This window comes from Frieseomelitta varia, unplaced genomic scaffold (genome assembly GCF_011392965.1).
Source record: "Frieseomelitta varia isolate USP_RPSP 00005682 unplaced genomic scaffold, Fvar_1.2 scaffold_40, whole genome shotgun sequence".
Classification (NCBI taxonomy): domain Eukaryota; kingdom Metazoa; phylum Arthropoda; class Insecta; order Hymenoptera; family Apidae; genus Frieseomelitta; species Frieseomelitta varia.
Window position 1 is genome coordinate 231,550 of NW_025110146.1, and position 25,601 is coordinate 257,150.

General features: G+C 40.9%; 3 protein-coding genes across 6 annotated transcripts in view; 1 reads left to right on the forward strand and 2 right to left on the reverse strand.

The window, feature by feature from the left end:
* Positions 1-3,936: 3,936 nt before the first annotated feature.
* Positions 3,937-5,749, forward strand: LOC122531433 (snRNA-activating protein complex subunit 3). The gene is made up of 5 exons (XM_043659356.1): positions 3,937-4,403; positions 4,482-4,668; positions 4,741-5,013; positions 5,093-5,337; positions 5,427-5,749. Exons 1-5 carry the CDS (start codon positions 4,213-4,215, stop codon positions 5,695-5,697), a joined length of 1,167 nt encoding a protein of 388 aa, XP_043515291.1. The 5' UTR covers positions 3,937-4,212; the 3' UTR covers positions 5,698-5,749.
* Positions 5,737-8,678, reverse strand: LOC122531432 (protein O-mannosyl-transferase TMTC4-like). Of its 2 annotated transcripts, none has more exons than XM_043659355.1 (9): positions 8,465-8,678; positions 8,169-8,333; positions 7,913-8,096; positions 7,656-7,835; positions 7,133-7,584; positions 6,679-7,059; positions 6,484-6,591; positions 6,239-6,380; positions 5,737-6,171 (listed from the first exon to the last, which is right to left on the reverse strand). In XM_043659355.1, the coding sequence occupies exons 2-9, from the start codon at positions 8,258-8,260 to the stop codon at positions 5,737-5,739; spliced, it is 1,974 nt and encodes a 657-aa protein (XP_043515290.1). In that variant the 5' UTR covers positions 8,261-8,333; positions 8,465-8,678. The 2 variants fall into 2 exon arrangements, with proteins under 2 accessions (XP_043515290.1, XP_043515289.1); XM_043659354.1 differs by having other exon boundaries at positions 8,169-8,394.
* Positions 8,679-10,560: 1,882 nt separating this feature from the next.
* LOC122531449 overlaps positions 10,561-25,601 on the reverse strand; it is a 42,554-nt gene continuing 27,513 nt past the window's right edge. For 2 of the 3 annotated variants that reach the window (XM_043659372.1, XM_043659373.1), the window contains exons 2-12: positions 21,186-23,822; positions 16,595-16,692; positions 16,380-16,509; positions 16,042-16,145; positions 15,178-15,355; positions 14,545-14,788; positions 14,269-14,443; positions 14,053-14,179; positions 13,783-13,956; positions 13,594-13,676; positions 10,561-12,601 (exon numbers count right to left, since the gene is read on the reverse strand). In XM_043659372.1, the coding sequence (XP_043515307.1) occupies positions 12,397-12,601; positions 13,594-13,676; positions 13,783-13,956; positions 14,053-14,179; positions 14,269-14,443; positions 14,545-14,788; positions 15,178-15,355; positions 16,042-16,145; positions 16,380-16,509; positions 16,595-16,692; positions 21,186-23,375 (3,708 nt within the window). In that variant the 5' untranslated portion in view covers positions 23,376-23,822 and the 3' untranslated portion in view covers positions 10,561-12,396. Of the gene's footprint in view, positions 12,602-13,187; positions 13,225-13,593; positions 13,677-13,782; positions 13,957-14,052; positions 14,180-14,268; positions 14,444-14,544; positions 14,789-15,177; positions 15,356-16,041; positions 16,146-16,379; positions 16,510-16,594; positions 16,693-21,185; positions 23,823-25,601 lie in introns of all 3 variants that reach the window. The other variant, XM_043659374.1, reaches the window with a different exon arrangement.

Below are 25,601 nucleotides of genomic sequence, written 5' to 3' on the forward strand. Positions count from 1 at the left end.
GCCGTTTTTGTGGTTATCCACGGAAAAACACCACAATTTAACAATGGGTAAATAATCTGGTAGCACAACGGCGAGATAATCCGGTGCAGGGTACCGTGTCCGTGGGTACACTCGCGAACTATAAAAGAAGAAATGCGAACATAGACGAAAAAGAGAGATAGAGATGGAGAAAGGGAGTAACGGTGGAGTTGCGGCTAGACGAGACGAAAAAAGAAGCACGGACACGGTCAATGGTGCGCGGCTCGCCCTTCGCTGCCTCACTGACTGGGGCGACAGATTTACCAGAGCAGAAATAAGAAATCTCCTCTCTGACTAGTAGCGTAGTCTTTCGTACGTGGACCCCCGCCTGCTCCCTTGTATGTATATGTGTACAACACGAATTAGCGTAGAGAGCATATCTCGTAGGGGTACAAGTGTACGGATGAAAGGACCCATCTACTAAGTGTTTGTTTTAAGAGTGCATAAGTATATACATATGTGGCAAGAATGACCAAGAGAAACCTGAAGATTCAGTATGAACGAATGAGATAAAATGCGGAGAAACGCATCATTTGAGGAAAGAAAGATAGATAGTAAAACAAGAGAGGAACATGTGAAGAAATGTAAGAAGAAAAGGGATGGAAGATGAGAGGGCTGCAAGTGGTCGATCGACCAATCGGTGGCTGCTCACACTAAAGTCACGCACATACTTTTGCGCCTGTATCGCACAAGAAAGTGTATATACATACATTTATTCTCTCGTGATTACGTTTCATTACTGTTGCATGCGTAAGAGTATACACTGGTGCGCACGCTCAACCAAGCACGGCCAATAATCACGGTGGAACTAAGAGGGAAAGCTGGCCACGCTTAAGAGGCGGAGTCACATTCACACGGGCCATTGGCGAGAGCAGTGCACCGTGAGTGAGCCTGGTTTACGCCTCTTCATTGTGCTCTTCTGCCAAGCATTTATTGTCTTATTCTACTTAAGTGCATACACACTTCCTACGAGCTGATGACTCGAATATGTATACATATAAGTATACTTAGCCATTTCATCAAACTATGTTCGATTTCTACTTGTAAATTATTATCTCTACAAGTAAAATAGCGGTGCATAATATGCGAAAATTTGCAAGTTAACTTCAATATGCATACATATGTGTATACATTAAGTTTGGGGTATTTGTTCTAATATTTAGTTTTTAAGATTCTTTTTTATTCTTTACCCAATGTAACAGATAATCTTGAAATAAGAAAATAAAAAAATTATTTTTAAGAACTTTTAGTGTATTTTATACATAATTTTGATTTTGATCCATGAAACCGAACTTTGTGAATGTATAATTCTTTACTTCGCATTGCACAGCTATCTATCTGATTTTTTAGAAATTCTTTGTGTGTTTTTTACAGCATAAACGTTACCATCTATCGATTACGTATTCTTCTTTATTCAGCAGGTTATGCATCGCAGCGCCAATAGTAACAGGAATTAAAATCAAAACATATGAACACAGACATGGTATATCAGAGATGGAACTACCGGCCTCTCTCCGGTACTTGCTTAGCAGGAAAATCAACAGATTGAGAGAGTGGGGTTCATGCATGGCGAGGAAATTTGATTCAATGAGATTTTAAAAAATTTTAATCCAAATTTGGGATATCCAAAATTCTAATTCAGATTTTACCAGGAGTACAGATATAAATACAACTTGTCTGTATCAGAAGTTAAATATCGTTAGAATGAAAGCTTCGATCAATTGAGTAAAATTAATTAATGGCCTTGATTAGTTTTTCTCATAAATGAAAATTTTTATTGATTCACGGTCATAGAAACGCTAGCGTCGCGTAGCGGTGAAACGGTGGAACTAAAATCTATCTCTGTCCTTGTCGCTTACTAGTGCGCTCCTTGTCTGTCACGTTGCAAATATCTGTCCTTGTCGCACGGCATTGCTCTCCTTGTCTATCGTGCATGTATGTCTGTCTTTGTCTCACACTAATGCCCTCCTTGTCTAATGGGGTTAGACAAGGAGAGCAACAGTGTGCGACAAGGACATCCTTCGATCTATTGAAAAAAAAATTCAACTATTTACACACACGTTTTTCTAGGATAAAACTCACATAGAAAGAAAGCGGGGAGCCTCATTTTAAGGAAACACATAAAAAAGTTTGCAATTTATTCCTCCTAATTAGGTTTTTTTCATAATTAGTGTGAACTGTCACAAAATGGACATGGTGGCGCCATCTAGCGGCAACTCAGAGATACTAATTATTTATAAAAATACTTATTTCTGCATTTAACGGGTCAAATGGGGTATGAAAAGAAAGCTAAGTGTCTCATTAGGGTAATACAGTCACCAAAGTTCACAATTCATTTCGCTAAATTAGGTTTTTTCGCAAATGAAAATTTCTCTGTTTTACGGGGTAAGAAACACTAGCGCCGCGTTGTGGTAGAACGGTGGAACTAAACGCTCTATAACCATATAAGGGGAATAATTAATTTTAATTTTTCACGCTACTAATTTGCACTCCACGAGCATATATTTCAAAGATAACGCTATCAGTTATGTTCGCAAATAAATCTGAATTTAATATTCACTATAGTTTGCGAGAAATTATTCGCTCACAACTGGCACTATTGCTAACGTAAAATAAATTGAAACATTCTTCATATACGTAAACTATACTTAAACAAAACATAAAATGCAAGCTTAGGGTTTTTAAAATCGAAGACGCAACCATAACAGTTCACAAATGATTCTTCTTAATTAATTTCTTCTCGTAATTTGTAGAAAAACTGTCACCTGTCAAAGTTTAGATGCGACGGTGGCGCCATCTATTGACAACTCGGTGGTACTAAAAACAGAAATCCTGTTTTTAGTACCACCGAGTTATCAATAGATGGCGACGCTAGTATTTCTTACCCCCGTAAAACAGAGAAATTTTCATTTGCGAAAAAACCTAATTTAGCGAAATGAATTGTGAACTTTGGTGATTGTATTACCCTAATGAGACACTTAGCTTTCTTTTCATACCCCATTTGACCCGTTAAATGCAGAAATAAGTATTTTTATAAATAATTAGTACCACTGAGTTGCCGCTAGATGGCGCCACCATGTCCATTTTGTGACAGTTCACACTAATTATGAAAAAAACCTAATTAGGAGGAATAAATTGCAAACTTTTTTATGTGTTTCCTTAAAATGAGGCTCCCCGCTTTCTTTCTATGTGAGTTTTATCCTAGAAAAACGTGTGTGTAAATAGTTGAATTTTTTTTTCAATAGATCGAAGGATGTCCTTGTCGCACACTGTTGCTCTCCTTGTCTAACCCCATTAGACAAGGAGGGCATTAGTGTGAGACAAAGACAGACATACATGCACGATAGACAAGGAGAGCAATGCCGTGCGACAAGGACAGATATTTGCAACGTGACAGACAAGGAGCGCACTAGTAAGCGACAAGGACAGAGATAGATTTTAGTTCCACCGTCTCACCGCTACGCGACGCTAGCGTTTCAAGGTCTGTGACGGCGCAAGTATTTAAAAGAGCTGGTGGCGACATTGATTTGAAATAACGAATGAAGAAAATAAGAAAGCAGAAAATGTTTTGTATTCTCTGTTATTAATAGTCAATCTAAGCAAAATGTTATTAAAACATTAATAAATACTTATTGTTATAGTTTCTTTTTAAAATTGTAAAGGCTATGGTTTAATTTTCAATAAATTCAATTTTCACTTGAAAGAAAAACTAATTTGTAATTTTTTGCAATTGGATCTCCCGAGTTAAATCCTCTCCTTTTTTTTATACCCCATTTGATTTGCACGATGAAGAAATAGATAGTTTTAAAATTAATTGGAATCAGTAATTTACTAATAAATGGTGCCATGATGTCCAAAACAGAACATTTTTTTATTAATTGCAAAAAAAAATGAATTAAGTACTGTTCTATTTGTTTAATTGCGCTCATGCTTTTCTTCTTCCTGAAAATAAAATTTGAAAATAAAATCAATTGCTATGAAAGAGTCATCTTTCATTGCACGAATCAATACTATTCTAACCTTATTCAATGTTCTTTTCAAATGTAAAAATTATTGATGGTCTTTGATTCGTTGAAAAGCAGTACTTGGGGAAACATGATATAATATAAACAATTAAAGAACTTTGTGAAATTATTCGGATCATTTTATATATTGAAACAGCTTCAGTGTATATTCGTTTAATTGATCAATACGATGGATGATGTGTATAAACTTTATAATAAAAATGCTTCAGCAAAAGTGTCCATTAAAGAATATTTTGACAACTATCGAAGTTTAATAGACGACTGTTTTATACCTATGAAAAAAGATGAAAATAATTTGATGTCAATAATGGGTGTAGAACTCGGTGCAGAAGAAATATCTATGTTGACCGAATATTGCAGGTTCCTATTTTTAAGCTTTGACCTCCCAAAGTTGTTCCGTAATAATGTAAGATTAATAATAACGTAAGTTATTTTTAGTGTTGATAATTTAACAGTAGAGGGAGAAGTTCCAAAACTAATCAATAATAGAAGAACAAGGCAAAAAGAAGTATTCGATGCTCAAGAACCGCCAGATGTAGATTTAAAAACCATTCAAAATTTAAAGCAACGATTGAAACCAGACTCCAAACGCCTTGTTTACAAATATCTAAGTGAATTATTTATAGCAAGTATCTCATTCGAAATAAAAACAAACATGTTTTATATACAATTGCTTAACTTGTTCCTTTTTTTTCAGAATTATAAGCAAAAAGAAAGAACAAACGAAATACTTGCTGTTCCCGGTCATGATATTCTTATATTTGTTAGAATTTATCATCCTTTTATACACCGTGGGAAAACTGCACCTAAAAGTGAATGTTGTACATTATTACGATTGCATAATATTATAGCAGTACTTGGCTCTCAAACACTTGCTCATTTAAGGGATAAAATATTATGTGTTGCTGATTACAGTATTTCTAAAGAATGTAGTAATAATCTGGACAATGCAATAGGACCTATGGCAAAGGTAGTAATTCATACATTTCTAATACTTAATTAGTTACAGTATATTATATTTATAATTTATGGTATTTTCATTACTTTAGGATGTTTATAAATCTGGCTTTTTCTTTATCGAAGATACTTTCTATAATGATATGAGATGTTCGACAAATGTTGACTACAGTAAAGTAATTATTGATTGGGCACAAAGAAGACCAAAATTAGGTCCTTTCAAAACTGCCATAATGGAAGATTGTAGACTGGATTCATTATGTTTGAGATTTGGATTTCCATGGGTGTACAAACACCAAGGTGGTTGTGAACACTTAATTGTGTTCAGCGACGCTAGGTAATTTCATTATATTCCGTGCAATCTTTTATTTTTTAAATAAATTTATCTTTTTTTTTGACCTCATTCTGCTAACTAACCATTTTTAGGTTTATTAATTGTGACGATGAATTAGTAATATCTGTCTATCCAAGAATAGTTAGATTACGACCTATGTCTTCCAAACTTTGTATGGTTTGTGGTGTGTATGTTGTTCAATGGATTACAATGGATCATGAAAGAATACCACATAATCCTTGTTATTTCTGTGATGATTGTTTTAAATCCTATAACTATATTGATAATAAAAAGGTCGGCAAATTTAAAGCGTATGCGTATCCACGAAATATTGAAGCTGTGAAAGGAAAGATAGATATATGAATGTACCGAACTCCATCCTTTTTTGTATCAAAAAATAAATTATTTTATTGAAGTTTTCAGAGAATACAGTTTTCTTAAATTCTCCTTTGCACTATTTAATTCTGGTTTGATTTCTAATGCTTTCTTATACATATTTTCCGCTTCGTTGAACTTTTTCCATCTATGATACAATACACCTAAGTTCGTATAAAACATAGCATCTTTAGGATTTCTTGATATTGCATTTTTAAAATGCACTTCTGCCTCCACAAAATTTCCTGCTTTCCCCAATATGTTTGCAATGTTGAAATGAATAGATGCGTCATCTGGTAAGTATTGTAAAGCTTGGTTTCCTATTTTTAATGCGTTGTCACGCATTCCTAAATCGTCAAGAAGTAATATCGTATTGGTCCATGCTCTTCTATGTGTAGTTCTTTGTTTAGTAGCAGATTCCCAAGCTTTCAACGCTTTGTCATAATTTTTCTGCTCCAAATACTAACACAAATATCATTTAAAATTTCCACATTCATTTCTTTTTTAAATTTTAACTAATATTACTAACCATAACGCCTAGATTATAAAAGCAATCAGGATATTTGCTTCTGTAACTCAATGCAGTTAAGTAACTTTTTTCTGATTCTTCGTATTTCTTTAGTGATGACAAAACAATGCCTAAATTCATCCATGCAGTGGCAAAATCCTCCCTGAAAATTAAAACAATAATAATAATACATTAAAAATTACAACAGCTATTAGAATACTATTTTTAGTTTTTGCCAAGTAGTTGGATATATATGTTAGACTTACTGTAACTCAATAGCTCGTTTAAACAATGTCACTGCTTCTAAATATTTTCCTTGATCTTTGAGTAAATTCCCAAGATTATTCATGGCTTGAGCATATTTAGGATTTAATCTACTTAATACATATTAAGATTATCATTGCTTGAGAACTTTATTTAGTTTATAAGTTTATAATTATTTCTATAGTCAATTACACTACCTCAAAGCTTCCTCGTATTCACATTGCGCTAACGTAGAATTTCCGGCATCAGCCGCATTTTTCGCAATATTATAATGCACTTTTGCATTCAATGGACAAACGTGTAATGCTGATCGAAATAATGTAGTTTCACTTCTCCATTGGTCACTCCTTATTAATGATCTCATAAAAAACAACGAAACTAAAGCTACATAGGAGAATAGCATGTATTGCACAGGAATACGATTACATAGTTTTTGTAATCCTATAACAAGTAAAAGGCAATAACCAACAGAGGGAATGTATAGTGTTCTCTCTGCCAAAACGAAACCAACATTGAAGAAGATATTGCTGGCTGGTAGAAATGGAATAATGAGCATTGTCAGTCCCATAATTGAATATCTACAACACAAAGAGAATTTTCTTATGGTTTCATTTTACTATTTCATAAAAAATATATAATACAAATATATACCTTAAAAAGTTGTCCTGATAAGAATTAAAGATATATATAAACATAGCACCAAGTATTAACCAGAATAAAAGAACAAAAAGTATTCTTTTATCATTAAAATTAATGATTAATGGTATACAGCCCATTGACCAATCAAAGCACAACCACTCAGGACATATTAAAAGCCATATGTTTAAACAATAAATGTAGCTGTAATTTAATATTCGTAAAAATATATTGTTCATAAATGATGCTGGATTATCCACGGGTTGAAAGTTTGGTGCTTTAAATCCCATTATACTAAATCTTGAAATCATGAGCATTAAACTAGACAAAAAAAGTATGAAAAGTCTAATTAATAATTTTCGTTTTTGATTGATAAAATTCTTCATTTGTTTATAAGAAGGTTTTAATATTATTTGATGTGGATACAACTTGTTCACTATTATAATGTCATATATACAACAAATTCCCTGAAAAATATATTTATTATTACATTTTTATATTGATATAATAAAGTATAAATAAAAAATATATTTCTTACCATTGTAGTAATGCCTGTTTCTTTACACAGCATTGCAATTGCAACAGATGTAATACAACCACACATACTGAGCCATCTGTGTAGTAATCTTCTTGCATAGATTGAATAGTAATAAAGTATAATGGATATCCACATAAATAGAGCACATAATAATTCTGCTCTACCTACAATGCCTGAAACCTATGCATTTAAATTAGAAAAAACAAAGACATATTTCTTTTTACTAAGAAAAAATGCATGCAATTACAACTACATACAGCTTCTGTATGTACTGGATGAACAGCAAACAATGCAGTAGCATAAAATGTTGTACTTCTTTCTTTTGTGTTTAAAAGTATATTAAATACTGGTAACATTAATACAGAAACAATGGCATGAAGTATTATATTCACTATGTGATAATCTTGAGCTATTAATTTCTTGCGAAGCCAAAAATGTAATCTACAAATAATAGAATTTAATTAGAAAAGAATGACTTAACACATTAAGTTTTATTATATAAAAAATTGCTACCTAAAGGATAAAATTGTGAGTGGTCTATATGACTTATGGCTCTGCTTATGCGTCAGTCTTGTACCCCAAAAATCATTTTTAAACACATCCATCAAAGAGGTAGTTTGTACATCTTCATTGTGCACAATGGCTTCAGAATCATCAAATACAAATTCACCATTGTAACTATTAATAAAACATAGAGATAATGCAGCGATTATAATTAAAGAAAGTGGTAACGGAACATCTGTAACAATTATTATATATATTATCAATGCTATTTAATGTATAAAATACAATGCTGTATATTAATTTACCTGGTAATTTAGAACTTGTTTTCAATGACATGTTGTTTTCCTGTAACAAATTCTATCAAATATCCATCTTCAATTTTTCATAAATCTATTCTTTTCAATTTAAAGTTTCTGTATCTTTGTATTTTTTATTAAATGATTCAGGGATTTGTGAATGTTCTTTACCATTTTCATGTAAATTATCAACGTTATCGATTAAGCACAAGATACAACCGCATGGACATGTTTCGTGGAATAATCAATAGATAGCATCCTTGCAGCTCGTGTTCTACAATATCGACCTTGAAAAAAAATCGAAGGGTTTTTTACGCCCTCAGTGATTTATCGCAATGATACATCGATATATATATTTGAAATTTTTTTTGCAATATATTAATTTTTTACTGCAATTTACACAACAGAGGAATGAAGGATCGAAAAATGAGTGTCAGATGATAGTTTTTACCATTCATTTTTATTAACTTGCAAAATTACCTTAACTGTCTACTCATGCACAGATAAAATTTATAAATAAAAATGTAGGTAAATAGTGAACGTGGGTCTATTTATCGAGACTGTCTAAGCACGCGCATGCGAAATCGAACCACAAATTCGAATTTCCCATGAGGAAAAATAGAATGAAATAATAATAATCGCCTCTTCCTTTTTTTAGGAAGATACAGAAATCGTGGTGTAACGACGCTCGATTTAAAAAATCACGTAACAGATTCTCTAGAACAGTGATAAACCTATCATAGAATAATGAATAAATATAACAATCGAAAACATGGCCAAATGCAATGACGAATAATATAACCAGACGTTTCTCTCGTCCATATTTCGCGTGTTTCAACTTTCGTTCAATGAAAACTCGGTACGCAACTACACTGTCACAACGAAATTTTTACCAAGAGATATACGCATATATATACATAAATATATATGTATATATTTTAAAAAAAAATCATAACGAACTATATAAAAGATACAACTGTGTTAATAGATACATCTTTGGACAGTCAACAAAAGCGATCACTCGCGAGAAAACGATTCTCTGAACGCAGAAACACAATGGAGAAGTTAAATAATTTCTGCGATAAATTACAAGTGATAAACCTATCATTTGGAGAGGCCTATTTGAACGATCGTTTCTTCATTGTTCTTTTTTTTTTTTTTTTTTTTTTTTAACGATAAAATTTCGATTCGTTTTTTAAATTAACAGATAACTCGCCGAACAGATTATTGGCTATTATTGGAAAAATATCAACGACGAACATTTCACGAATTCGTTTCTGCAAATTGTTTTCCTACATCACGTTGCTTCCTCCTTTGCTATTAATCGCGAAAATTCATCGACGTAAAGGAACGTGTGATCCATCGAAACTTGGTGAACACGAATTCTCGACAAACGATTTAAAAAGCGGCTAACGCGATCAACCAAACAGGTACGGGTAACAGCAACAAGAACAACAACCGTATTTTACGAATATCGAGCGCGGCGCGATTCTCTTTTGCAATGTAAATATGTTTATCTCATTTCGGAAGTTTCTTCGATATGTCTTCAGTACCATTGCGAATTACTTACGATATATATTTTGGTAAATTCTTTGGAACCTTTTTTTCTTCCCCCTCCCCAGGCTTTGATATCGAAAGTGATTATCTGCAATGTGGTCCAGTGTTCGAGTATTCCTTTACGGCAAGGAATTTTCTATCAAACGCTCGTTCACGTCGCTCGCGATTTCAATGCTCTGTTAATTAACAAATAACACGAAACAGATCTAAAATTAACTCGCCATCTCACGTGTCGTCTTCGTTATAGCACACATTTCGACTAGAGTAATATTATATATATGTATGTATACGTAGTTAAGATTAAACTTTCGGAAACGAAATTATAATATATATACATTCCAGCAGTCTTGGCAGCTCAAGCGGATTCTGAGTAAATCAATCGTAATACAATATATTCTTCGAAGAATAGCTCCGCGATTGAAAGTAACGATTACATTGTTCGTATAATTACCATTTAATGGAACAACAGGTGATAGAAATTCGCGCGGAAATAAAATCTTTGACGAGCAGTTAATTTAACAATAACAATTAAGGCGTGTTTTTTTTTCTTTTAAGAAACGATTGGAAAACAACAGGGTACAACTCCGACGATGTCCAATATCGCAAATTATAGATTATAGATTAAGTCGAGCCGCGATTAAGAATCCATTGCTGTGGCAGTAGACACTTTCAACAAAATCTTTCTCACCACACGCTCTTCAATGATCGTCTACAAACGCATACGTTTTTTATGGTGTTTTCCCCCAACGAAAAGGAATCTAAAAATAGAATCTCCTTTGCATCTGTGTTCATCGAAAACTTGCATACTTCGGAACCACAATAATTCCTTAACAACGATTTAAAAGGTATGTGTAAAATCTCGATCGCCTTATCAAAGTAATTAAAAAGGGGCGGGAAAAGAAAAAGAATAAAAAAAGAATCGACAATCAATATTCAGAATGCATCGTTCCAAGGAGAACACTATAAAGCGATTTTAACTTAGTTTATAAAAAGCTACGTCCACTCAATGTCCAACAGTTAATAAACGAGAGATTCTAAACAAAAATCCTCGTGAATCTCGAAAACAAATATCACGCTTGCGGTTGAAACGGACGTTTCTAATCATTTAAAGCAGCACAGTTTCTCCGTGTCTTCGTTTTGCTTCCCTCTGAAGGTAACGGAACACATCTCATCTTTGGCTTGTTTTCATCATTTCGCAAGAAACTACCTGCAAACACGTGGAAAAGAAACAGCAATCATAGGTTGTAGCCTGCAACTTCCGGAAAAAAGATAGGACACACCCACGAATTATGAAATACTATTACCAGGTCGAGTTAGAGGAATACCTTACTGTTACGATCTCGCTCCCGATTCTTCGAACGTTCACGTGCGTGCAATACTTTTGCGTACAGTGTTAACACTATTGGCTTACAAGACGATTACATAGGGCAATAACAACCCTTTCAACTCGCAAATCCAACGATGACGAAGAATACTCTCTTCTGACGCGCGATTTCCAGTTGTTGCAGCCTCGGGCTGAAACTAGGATACATATAGTATATTTGTTCGCGGTGTTTCGTCTAAAAAATAACATCCTTCGAACTCGAAAAAAAGTTTAGTTCGTCGGGATGAATTGCTTGAGAATCGACCGGCTAAATTTCTTTTAGAGTCTACAACTACTGTTTAGTTGACTTTCTTATAAACGGCTGCAGCAATTGAAAGACCTGCATTCTTCTTCTTCTTCTTTTTTTTTTTTTTTTTTTTTTTTTTTGTCAAGTGACTTTCTCGCGTTAAGTAAAAATAAGGGTCCGTGATTTGCTGTCTATTTACAACGTGAAGTACACAGTATGTATATCCGTAGAGAGATTGAACAAATGACGCTTGCTTATCACACATCGTCGTGCCGTGGCCTGAATCTTCCTCTCGACTATTCATAGTTACGGATCGATTCGGTGATATCGAAGCTTCCCCGTTTCAAAGAGGATCGTTCGATACTTTCCTCTCGTTAGTTTCTTATCCCATAAACGATAAAATAAGTCCAGTTTCTAATAAAAAAAAAAAAAAAGACTTGCGGATCTGTTTCACTGACACAACATTTCCAAGTTGTTCGACTATATACTGTTCAGGTAAAATGTTCAAATCATTCTTGAATGTCTTTGTACTTCCGAGAGACGATTCGAACCGGATCACCGAATAGATTCGTTCCTATATATGTACCGAGAATCGTTTCACCATAATATACGGCTGTTCACAAAAAGATTACACGACACTCCTATTATATGGAAAACAACTACGCGTTTAGACTATTGAATTGCCACCAGGAGGGAAAAAGGCAATCTCCCCCTCCCCCTTTTCTTTGCTTTCTCTTCCCGAGATTGACGAGTTCAGTTTTTCTCCATTCCCATTCAATTATCGCTCTCAGCGTAATCGTCGCTGTCGCCGCTGTCGTAATATTGATTTCTCGATTGAATGGAATCCGATGGACCGATCGTAGGTAAATCGGTGTATCCTTGGAATTGTACATCTGCACCCTGAAGCATGTCCACGGATTCACTGTCCAGGGTTTCCAGGTTCTGGGAAAACGTGTCCTCTGACATGGAATCGTTTGACCTGGGAAAAATATACACGTCTTTTTTCTTTCTTTTTTTCTTTTTTTTTTTTTCTTTAAATAAAGCTGTCGTAGTTAAATTTGAAATTATAAGTGACAGAACTACAGTACTCTACACAGTACAACGTAAACGTGTCGAAAAACTCGATTAGTCGATGCAACTTATGTTTTAGTAGAAGCAGAAACCGTGTCTAAAAAGCAAACAATTGCGAAACAATCTCGCAAGTGGGCATTTAAAAACTTCAAGCCTCCATATGCATTCTCTGGCTTAGAAACGCTTAATAACGAGCGTTTTATGTTTATATTCATTTCTTTCATTCAGCGATTCAGCGGGAAGTGAGGCTTCCGATGGCATCAGCTACAGTCTTGAAATGTCTTAGCCATCTTGGTCAAGTTGAAATTAATAAATTACGCGCGAGTTCGATACCGAGAGTCAGTTAAAACTCAAACGATACGGGAAATAAAGTAAAAAAAAAAAAAAAAAACAAGATAAAACGAGAAGGAACAAGCGGCCAGCCGACTCTCTAATTGATACATTATGCATACACGGACGTCGTGCATCATGCAGTTCTTGTTTCGTTTACTTACTGCTGCAGATGATGGTTACATTTCATCATCACACAGCCTGCAACAAACGCATAGATCGCACTATGGTCATTACGGTCACAGTACAAAGTGAAATTGTTAGATCCCGCAACAGGGCATACTGTCTATCTAACGACAACGCATGCCACAATTCGAAAGCTATGACTTCCGTTCCATAGCTCGAAATGGTAAGCAAGAACTTTCTATAAGAGCTACGCGACCGGTTCATCTATTGTTATGTTAACGACAACGTTTGAATGTCTCTTTGATTGATCTCGTTTTGATGAATATTCAATGTTGCTAATAAACTTCAATTCATTGATATTAATGGATGACGGCAAAAATTATGAGATTATATGACATAGATGAACCGTGTGTGCAATATTAGTCGCGTGAAATCAACACTTACATTTGCTCATTCTGTTCGTTACCGCTTTCCTCGGTGACCAACAGTTCGTACTCCTCTGCCGCGAATCGGTCCCAATCCGACAGCTGTTGCAAATGAAACAAAGAAGAACAAAGCGATAACAGATATCGGCGAGATACTCGTAACAACGAATAGTTTCCTGATCAATTTAATTTCACTTGCTTCTTTTACCTCGTGACCATCAGGGTCATGCTCTCTGGCAGATGCGAAGGGATCCCTCTGTTCGTGATCCAGGTACTTCTCAAGGTTGAAGAACGTGTCGAAGAAGATTGAAGTCATCTTGCACTTCTTCAAATCGCTTAGAGATATTTTCCCCGGCTTTGCTGGTTTGATCATGTCCAACATCTGTCAAGCAAAGCCGTGCAAAAAAGAATTATTAAATTAATTTAAATATAATATACCTATTGTCCATTCTCAAAATTTCATTTTCAAATTATTCACCTGGCAAAGGCAATCCTCGAAGGGCAACGTTTCCAGTCCAATCGCTTCCATGCGATGCAATTGCTCTTCGTAAAAGTATTCCAACTCGTACATCGATAGATATCCATCGCCATCGAGATCCATGCATCTGTCGGTCATCCAATGGTGAAATGAAACACCTTGTTGTCCGTGAAATTCACTTAACAACTTAAATACATATATTACACGTGAATATACCTGAACCAATATTCAATGGCGGTCGGGTGGTTTTTGTCTTCCTCGCTCAACAGGAACCACACGAATTCCGTGTAACTCATTTTATCCTGGGGTTGTTGAACGCCGTTCCCGCTTTTCACGCCACCCCTGGTCACCGCGCCGCTGAATATTCTCGCGATCATGCGCTTGGAAAGAGCTGTAACGAGCGATCGAGTCAAAAATGGAAAGATCCTCGTAGGCGAGACAGATTTTTTTTTTTTTTTTTTTTTTTTTAAGGAAAAAGAAATCTTTGCTGACCATGATCGTTGTGCTTCGTGAGATCGGTCTTGTCGATGAAGAGATCGTGATCCCGGTCAAGCTCCCAAAACTTGCAGTAGATCACGTAGAAATGCTCGTAGCTGAAGTAGGCAGTCACTTGATTGATGTCCTCTTCGTGCTCGAGGATCGCGATCACCGACAGCAGGTTGCTCCTTCGCAGCTCTGCGACAGAGATTCTCCCGCTCCAGCTTCGGTTCACGCAGTAGAATATCCTGGCGATCACCTGGCGTCAACATTCATCAAGGCACGTCAAACGAGTATCACAAATATCAATTCATCGCGTCAACTAACATCTTCAATATTGAATGTGCAAATACAATATGCAAATACCAGAAGCCAGAGAAAAAAAAAACAGAGATTCTGCTGTGAATTGACTGATGTTAAAAGAAAAAACAGCAGCGTTTCGTTCGTTAAGATGATTTTTCAATGACCAGCAGCACGGCGCGATAATTGCTCGAGGCGAGCACGATCGTCTTGAATAATTCAAAAGCGATCCACGTCAGTTGCGTAAACCACGGTCCATCTTCCGTGGAGTTTCTTTTTCTCTTCTGCCTCTATCTTTGTCCCTAACAAGAGAAATAGCCAGCAAATATTTATCGCGCGAATACGAACCGTGTGTACGTAACGTGAATGGAACTCAGTAGCCTCTTTGAGGAAAGTTAAACCGGGATGGGTCTCGACCACGTCTTGCACCAGTGGGATCAAATCCTCTGGTAGTATATTGTTCCTCTGGCCCCGGGTTGTAATTCGTATAAATTTGCTCGCTGCGTCATGGTGGCTGTTGGACATTCTGCGAACAATCGGTCCCACGATATTCGTTAAATCGAAGAGCAACTTTTCTGCTTAGCAAAATTAACCCTTTGCCCCCGACAAACTGTTTTGGCGTCATCTGCCAGCAATTTATTTACGAAGCGTCGTCATTTCAAATAACAAACAACATGGCAAAAATTGGAAACGATCATTCAAATAGTATTTAACACGAAATTTTGTTGATTGTATCTTTGTGACATGTCAATAATCAACGTCCATTGCGGATTTGCTAGGAACAAGTATAACATACAAAAGAGTTAATGATACATAGTTTCAGTCCCTGGAAAAATAATATCCCCTATCATTTTTTCAACTTTCATTTATATGCATTACTCCGAATTACGTGAATTACCGAGCGTCAATTGGCTCATTTAGAACTGTCTTCGGAAAATTTTTCTTCTGAGATTCTTTTGTTCTTATTACGTCGTTATTATAGCATGTCCGGATATTGTACTATTACACATCGCATCATACAACGCTAAGTGTACACGTTCACGATTCAATTATCAGCAAATTATAAGAAGAGGAAGTTTGAGCTGTTGGCTAGATTCGAGTACGATGTCCCCTCGTATGGGACAATCGAGTGCAAAGGGTTAAAACGTTCGATTGTTTGAATTGTCTACGATCTATTCTTTGATTCTACAGAAGGTACATATCGTTGCATACTCTTTCCAAAACTCGAGGAACGCGTTCATCTCGACGTAGCCGGTCTGATCTCCGCCGGCTGCGAGGAAAAGCGGCACCTTCCAGTAGAGCGGCAAGTCGCATGCCTGTAAGACAAATCACATAAATCCTTTGTACGCAGCTGTTCCAGCGACAGAGCACGTTAGAGTTACGGCTTTCCCACGTGAAATCCCTCACGGCCCACGTGAGAGAGCACGCGAATGGTCAGGATCGAATCTCAAACATGTTAAAACGGAGAACGACCAAACGAGGAAAAATGTTGTCCTCGAGATTTTCTTCTCTTCTCTTGACGAGTTATACGACTAGATATGCGTCTTTACCTTGGTAATGGTGTGAAATTGGGCACGAGAGGCACGATGACCGGGAAGAGTTTGAAAAGCAGCAGTGATCCTCGCGACGGTTGCCTCCACCTGCGACAACGGCAATGGTTTCCCACCGGGGAAGTAAAATCTGCAATAGAAATTTCGCGTGACTGATCCCTCCTCGTACGTTCAAGCAACGTTGTATCGTATATACGGGTTTGATCAACGTTTACCGTGGTATGTGAACGTGGTTTCTGTTCGCTTTCACGTGCCTCTGGAGTGTCGTGTGCGGTGGCAAGCTCTTTTGCTGTGTCTTGTCTTTCGCGTACGTCTAGAACCAACAAGCATCGTTCCGGCCAGACTGATTGGGACCGTGGAAAGCAGCAAAATCGCAGCCTACGTTCGATTATAATTATTTCTTTTCCGAGCGTGGTTGCGATTTTTCTACCTTTGTGTGTTTACATTAACCGCAAACTGTAATTAGAATTACTCAACCTCGCCTGCGTTCCTCGAGTCTTTTAAAAACTATTTCTATCTAGAAACTAGAGTGCAAATATAATTTCGCGCGCGCGTCGTTTGAAAAATCTGCACTGTTAAAAAATTGCCAATGTCTTTTTGCTTCGTAAGAGAAAAAGGACTCGAGAATCGCAGAACAAAGTTCATGTCGCAACGCAAAGTACTCTCGTAGGTAGGTGTTGGCGAATCTAAATTGGCTTTATTTCCTCCGTGTAATTTCCATCATTACATAACTTCGTTTACGTCGCGTGTTACAAACAAAGGAGCCACGATCCAGATCTCGTTATATTGTCCCGAGCTTCCGGTCGCGAGGGATTCCGGCTGCAGCACCCGGAACTGTCGGTGTGTCCAATCGATCGATTCGTCGACCAGCCGCGCAATAATTTTACGCTTCTTCGAAAGTCGCCGCTCCGAGGCGAAGATATCGTCGGCGCGCCAAGGACACGACATCCTGTTACGCGACGCCAAGGATCCGAAGAATGCAAAGAGGCCGGCCAACGCGGCTATAATGCATCGCCTCGCCCATGTGACGACGTGGTTACATCACGATCTTCCACCTATACACGCTGTCGTTGGTCAACATCACGGTCAAGAGAGACGGGGAGATGTTTCAACGTAGTCGAACGATGGCTACGAATGATCTGTCCTTCTGCCTCGTTTTTTTTTTTTTTGTCAAAAGTGGAGGAAAGAAACGAGAGAGAGGGGGGGAGGGGGAAGAGATGTCAACGATCGCTTGGACGAAATAGTGGCAAGGCTAACGACAGCAGCGTCAATTATAGACGGTTGGGAAGAAAATACTGCGCGCAATAAAAATAGCGGCGGTGGAGCTTCTTCGATGGGAATCCGTTTAAGGAAGATCAATAATGCACGGCCGTTCCACGAGGCGAAAATAAGGCAACGTCCGCTCGAGTGACCGAACGATGTAATCGTCGATGGAACGTCCCAGATCGAGCACACCGGGGGGATAACATCGAGGGATACCTAACGTCGAATGAAAATAAATTTCCCCCTGAAAACGGGAAACGGTTGCCGTTCTCGGCAGCGAAAAATTAACAAAACAGCTAGAAACTAGATAGCAGTAGCAGTCGTTGCGAAATCCCGGAATAGATCAGGTCCACGTCCCGTGACATTGAGACAGATTAGGCGAAACGGCCGGTACAATTATCGTACCACGATCTGATGTTTGGCACGGTTCGCCGCGTGACACACGGGATACGGTCAATCAGCGTTCCAATTGACATAGCGAGTTTCACTGCGCTTCTCGATCGAGTTCTCGGCTCTATCAATCGGCCAAGGATCACACGTTTTCATGCTAAATGCTCGACCTTCGCCGTTCGACCGATATCTCGAGATTTTCATTCAACATACGTACCTCGATTCATCGAGGAGAGAGCGTTTCCGCGTTCGTAAACACATTTCAGATTAATTGGACTCTGGATGGCGTTTCGTCGAGATCCTGATTGAATTATGCAATTACATATAGATATGGAGAGGGCTGCAGAGAAAGTTGAAGAGATGCGCCAACAAAGGGACCTAATTCATCGATTGGATTCGACGGCCGTGGTTCGTTCCACGGGTTTTGATCTAGAGCACGCGAGCTGGATTTTCCATTTAAACGTTCGAGGATTGAATAGCCACGTTTGAACCGGTGAAATTTGCATGTTGCAAATGTCGAATTAAACCACCGTGTCGTTTAGAAACTATTCGATTCGAGCTGGGTTTCCTTCCTGGTTCCTACTGTTCTAACGAGCCTCGCTTGTAGTCGGTCACGGCGAACTTTCCTCGACTGCTGGAGAACTGCTTTTCAACCATAAGAGGTGATAGAGACTCGGCCTCTCGCGTTCGAGAGCTCCAAGGCGACAGTAAAGCCGGCCTTTTAAAAAAAATCTAGCACGATATCCAATACGGAGCGGTCGCACAATGAGTCAGTCAGCCAGATATTCGCCGACGAGAACGATCTCTCGCCGTTAACCCCAAGGGCGAGCTCGAAACTTTTTCCTATTTTCTTTCTTTTCGTCCGATGTCTCACGTTGGTCTTCGCCTTCTCCCATATCGGGCTGTATTACACGCGCGCGGCGTCATCGCTCACGCGTCGTTTCCAAGAGGAATTTTAATTACACGCGATACCTGGAAATCCCGCGTGATCGCCTTAAGCCATTCTTCAATTAATCCCACCTGGCAATTTCAAGCAAAATCACCTAATTCCAGTAAGTCCTGGCGCGCGCGAGCTACCGCACAATGAACGAACGAATTTCTCCACGATAAATGACAGCGACGTTGTTATTTAACCAACGGCACGCGGTCGAGAGCTGTCCGATTCCACTTATGGCCATGGTGGTCCGCTTTATTCCTCTCCTCGAGGTCGAATAACATTAATCGTAACGAAAATAACCGAGTGTGCGAGTCAGTGAGGAGAGACACGCCGTGTTTTCCGTGCAGTGGGGCATTCGGCCGATCTAGCTGGAACGCGTGCGATTGGATTTTTCTTTTTTTTTTTTTATAGTTCCCAATGACACCCAATTAAAATTTTCGTCCGACTTTCTCAGCCAAATATCCCATTTGTCGATTAAATTAATCGAATCTTCCGCTCCGTCCATTTTTATTTTATTTTATGACTAGTTTTTTATGGTTCAAACAGTCGCGAGAATCGACGACGAAAATACACGCGGGCAGTGGACTTGTTTCGCGGTTGTTCCCAAGGATAAGAAAATAAATCTGGCGCTGCGGATACATCCAGAAAGCTGGTCGCTTTCTTTCTGAAAAATACAACGAATTTTCCTCGAGGTTCCTTTGTGCCTCGAGGTTCTTGCGCAACGCGAGAAGCGAACGTTTGCAGCCTCTCTGCTGCCTCAGCCTTTGCATCCATAAATATCCACGTGTTCCGGCGCACACGCTGGAATCCGTGGAATCTTGTTGTTTCCCCGTTGTTTATCACGACGACGTTGAGACCTCTCGCCGTCAATTTTCTCGAATTAATTCCGAGAGCAGCGAGCAGAATTTCTTTCAACAAATGAAAGTGAATCCAAGCTGAAAATGCAGTGAGAACAATGCCTCGAGCCGCGTGTATTGTCTCGGCGTTCAGCAACGCCATATTGGAGAACCGTGGCTTATCACACGCGGTGAACAGCTCCACGATGAACTAGCACTTTGGTTACCCACTTTCGAGGAAGATTCGCTGATTAAGATCAGCGACTTCCGTGATTCTCGATGGGATTCGGATCGAAGGTGGGAAGAACGAATTTTGAGAGGGGGCATTTTGATTCTGAGGGTTTTGTTGGAAGTGATTATAGAGTCAGGAAGATCGATGGACGTACTCGAAACAACAATATCGGTGTTCGACTAGGGGAAACCGAGGACGATAACGGTTTTTGGCAGGCGATACCGTGCCAGGTATATTCCTCCCCTTTCTGGCCGTGATCCAGAGCAACTTTTCAGACTCGTAAGAACGTTTCTTTCTTAATTGTTCGATCAATTTAAACCTGTGTTTTCCTTCTTTTTTTTTTTATTTTATTATCATCACGTCTGAGAGTGACATTGAAATTTTTATAGAAAGACTGGCACGAAGATTGACTCCAGAAGAACAAGCTAAGCAAACCTAAGTAGTCTTTGAAGAGGTCGAGTGCTTTAACACGATTCGGAAACAATGACGGAGTGGGTCTTCGACGTTCCAATATTCCTCCTACGTTCGGTACGTGATTTGAAGAACGTTCCGATTTACCAACATCGTCGAAATCGTTCCGAGAAGGGGATCAAAGGGAGGCGAGCAAATTCGATATAACAAAGACACGAGAGGAGCGTCGATGCTCGGGGGTGGAAAGACTCGAGGCATGCAGAAAACGACCTCTATGCGAGAGAGATCTTGAACTCGTTTCGAGACAAAAGTGCAGGAGTCGACCGGTCGAACATCCTCCTAGGGAAGGAGGAATTTGGACGGCGACCAAAAACGTCCGATATAAGCCAACGAGAGTGGCAGGAGAACGTGCGAGAGAAGACACGTTTCGAAGACGGCGAACATCGTCGGCGTGGACGTTCTCGCAAGCATCGCCTCTCGTTCAGTCCCGATTCGACTCTCGTTCCAGGAAAAACGTTCGTTGCAAACGTTCGTCGGTCTGTTAAAAGTTCTCGACTGGCTGAAATCCTCGCTCGTCTTTTTCGAAATCTTCTCATCCGCTTCTAATCTGTGTCCGCGGCTCGAATTCGACGTTCAAGGACAAACTTTCGCGAATTCGCGATTGACCCGAAGCGATTGATCGTTCGAGTCGAGTCAACTAGAAGGTAATTACGGAATTGTGGCAAGCGTCGACTCACCTGGGCCTTGTTCTGAACGTCGTGCCCGGTCCTCCAAGTGTTGATGGCCGGTTGCCGTGGCCCCCGTTTGTCGAGCAACAGCTCGCTCGGACACTTCTCGAAGATGAGAACGCGTTCCGCGACGGATCCTCTGGTCAGAAACGGTCTGATGGGATTGTTCCCGGTGCCAGTCGCAGCGGCAGCCCTTATGTGCTGCTTTTGCTGCGTGGTCAACTCCGGATGGGGTACTTGCTCGATCCTCGGTCTAGGAGAATTGATCCTGGGACCCCATCTGGACGTGACAGGATCCTTCTCCTCCTTGCTAGCCTCCTTGTCCTTTTGTATCTCCGTTTCGAACTTGGACCTCGTGGTCGACACCAGCTGCTCCGTGGAATTGAAACTGTTGTTCGTCCTCTGCTCCTCCAGTCTCTGCTGAGTCGGAGGATTCTGCTGAGCCGCCCGGTATCTGACCTTCGCGTAATCCACCACGGACATGTTGGACAGATCATCTTTGCTGAGTGATTTCGTGTCCGACGTGGCGCTACCGACGTTGCCGCCAGACGTCGGGGATACGACACTGTTCACCACTGCGGCGGAAGTGGCCACCAGACCGGCCGCGTGATGATTGTGACCAATGATTATCGGCTTGACAGGCTCCACCTTCGGCTTTTCCCTCTTTATCGCCGGTTTCTGGCGAGTCAAAGGGAGCACCGTTCGCTCCGCGGGCTCCTCCGTGATCACCGAGCCCGTCTTTAGGGCATTTATCAGTCTCTCCTCCTCGCGGGCCACCTCGTCGAGATAGACGCTCGAGTTGGAGCTGCTGTTTCTCTTCTCTTCCTTGTTGGCCAACGATTTCGCGACCTCCTGCTGGGGCGATCTGCAAGGATCTGTCACTCTCTTACTGTCGTTCAGTTTGTTCTTCAAGGGCCACGTGGTCAATCCTGAATTTGTCGGCGAGTCGTCGTGATTGGAGGCGGTGGGTGAAGTGATCACCGTGCTCGTCGGCCTCTTCTGCTGCACGACGATCTTCGACGGTGTTATGTCCGCGGGGAAGGTGGTCTCGATGGTTTCCAGAAATACTTCACGGTGGTGAGCACCGGGAGTTTTCGTGGACACTTGAGGTTTCACTATCTGCGACGGCTTGTTCGCAAAAGGGGACGTTGGAGACAACAAAACGTTCCCCTGTTTCGCTTTTATCACTTGGTTGCCAATTTGGTTGCTGTTCTTCAGAGGAGATTGTTGCTGCTGTTGTTGCTGCTGCTGCTGCTGTATCGAGTTCTTCTCGAACTTCTCCAACGCGAACTGTATCGACGAGGGTAGGGTCTTCGACGGCGATCTCTGCCTCGACGCGGCTAACCTAGCCTTGTCTTCCACCACGAAATTGTTCACCAGCTTCTCCAAGTTGCCGTTGTCGAGGCTTGGCGTTTGACTCAGTATGTCCACCGCATTGGTGGGGCTCGCAGCTGTAGGAGTGACTTTCCCGGTGCTGTTCGGGCTGTTGGATGCAGACGTCGGTGTGAGAGCAGTACCAAATTTGTCCGCGGCCGTGGCATTGCTATGACAGTTGAGTATCTCGGTAGGAGCTAGACCGCGGCTCTTCCACGTCTGATAGATCGCCTCCGCGTGATCGCTGATCTGTTTGGCGATCGCGGCGATGTCCTCGTCACCAGACGTCGACGTCTCTGTCGGGAACTTCTGACGCAGGTCGTGCTTCGCGGTGGCCGCCATGCTCGGGCAACGTTCCTGCTGTGTCGGACGCTGCTGCTGACGCAGCTGGGGATGGTGCTCGAGCAGGAAGCTCGCGGTGCGTCTGCTCAACTCGGTCGAGTGGTCCAAGACTAACTCGGCGAGCCGTGAATCGTTCTCAAGCGGGACCACGTTCACCGGGATCGCGTAGCCGAAGTGAATCGCCTGGCAGTCGACCTGCTGCTCGCGGCCTGTTCGAGTTTCGTTCACCAGACAGGCGTTCAGGTCGGGACAGTGTACCGCCCGGCTTGGCCGTGGATCGACGGTCACGGGGACGAAGAGGTCGCGTCGGGTCGCGCAGACCCGGCGCTCGATCGTCTCGATTTCTATCGCCAGCTGTCGGCCAGCGACACCACCAGTGCTCGACGCCGCCGTTTCGGTATCGAGCTTCGACGACGACGACGGTGACGACGATGATATCGTTGACGATGCTTCCGTGATCACCGAGCCTGCCGCTGTTGGCATATCTCAGGCCAGCTGGCCCAAGAATCTCGTTCTCCACGTCGGCCACGACGGAAGTCGAGCCACTGTCCACGCGATCTTCGCTCCCTCTGCCTGTCCCCCCATCCTTCGATTTTCTCTTTCTTTCCTTCGATCTTTCTTTCTTTTGCCAGATCGCTCGTTCTCGATCGAGACACGTTCAGACAGTCAGGTAAGACTTTTTTTATTTAGCAGGCATTGAATCAACGGAGGAGAAGGAAGGGAGGAAATTTCTTGTTTTGTCACAGAGAGTCTCAACCGGCGCGCGAGAGTGAGTTCACATTGGGATACACCGTTAGCATGATATAGTTTAATTATAGACCGAGTATGTCCACTGTTACTGCGGCGGAATTTCCTGATGGTCACGCAGCTGGTGGCAGTCGATCGAGCTACATGTTCGCATTCTTCGATGTACACCGGACGCACCGCGATCTGAAAGAGAAGATAAATATAAATTAGCATTCATTCTGGCCGATATGCGAGATGGATATGTATTTTCGGACACGTTACGCCGCTGTGAAACCAAGGAGATCGTGTCCTATAAATCTCACCCTTTGTCCCGAGCACGTACGTGCAATTGGAAATGATTCATCGCGGCAGCTCGATAAGAATGATAATTATAACCAACGTAACGAAAAAGTAAGCGTGATCCCAGGTATTACCTCAATCACAGAGACCCTTCGAAATCTTAATTAGCATCGTGTGTTTTCACTAAAACTGGTTTCGAGTTACAGCGCGTTCGTACACCTCGAGAGGATCCGTTTCTGAAAGAACTACCATTATTCGAATCCTCATTTAGGTTCGCGAAGCGCCTCGAGCGGCACGATAACGGCCAATGGAACACAATTTACGATCTTGCTACGTTTCCTGCCGAACCTTCGCCGTATTCCATATAATTTACATTCCAACTCTGTGAAGTCAAGTAGTACGTATCCTGTCCGAGCTTCTCGAAGCACAAGAAACGCGTTGTCTAGGTTTTTGCGTCCGAGCTAGATCGCGACGAGGTGATCGGGTACTTTCACCCTGCTGATTGCTACGCGTATGCAAACGAGTGCGTACAGGCACCGTGACCAAGCGTGTGCGCGCGTGCATCGGCTTCGATCGCGCTCGAATCGTAACCCGTGCACGTTACGCGTTCCTCACCTTCCCCCGATCCCTGGCCCGTTAACCAAGCAAGGGGAAATTTGTATTCTCCGAGCGAAGCTTTCTCTCTGTCCCCGGAGTGGCCGACACGCGTTTGCCAACTTACTGACAATGACTCCTTCAAGAATCACTTCGTATTCCAACCGCGCTTCTATCAAGAAGTCGAAGAGACTTCGCCGACGAGATATTTCAATTTCCAACGCTTTTACGTAAGTTAGTCTCTCGCGACTAGAATTCGTGCTTTCTATTTCTGTTGACGGTCATCTCTCTCTCTCTCTCTCTCTCTCTCTCGTTATTTTTCTCTCAACTCTCATCTTGGACTCTCGCTCGTAGATTGCAACGATAGATAAGCCCCGCGTCGTTTCGACAAGAGTTCGATGATAAGCGTGTTCCACGTAACCGTGACGTCAACCAGCTGATTTCCACGTTGTTGCGTAAATCGTCGTCGTGTGTAATAATCGGCCGTGTCTTTTTTTAGTTGAGGAATCTAGCAATGGAACCCGCTGGCGTCACCGCTTTTCGTTCGGCGTCCCTGCGACACATGCCAAACGAATTGCCACTGACGCACCACCGTTTCTGTCAAAGCGTGTTTCTCTGATCCACGATCATCCATCGTCTTTGCCCATGGTGTTCTTCCTCTCGCGTAGGCCGAATATCTGTACTTATGAGAATTTGACAGGCACGTAGCAAGAGATTCTTCGCATCGCTACTTTCGACATCACGCATACTCCAATAAGTTGCTTCGCAATAAAGTGAGACGTCGTATACAGTTAGAGGCCCCCTATAATGTGGACTGAAAATTGCGTCACTGTCTAATCGTATAAATGTTGTTGAAAAAGAGGACTCGTTCCTGTATAAAAATGTGTGCGTCTGTTCGCGCATGATTTAAGCGAAACGAAGTCTGCTGATGATTGATTGATTGACTGTCATGTTTCTCGTATACCTGAGATATCAAGGATTCTTCCCTTCGATACTAATACTGGATCGTGAGAGCTGAACTAGGCTGTTCGGACGTCGTACGAGTTCTCTCTTCGATGGATCGTGAGAGCTTGAACTAGACTGTTTGGC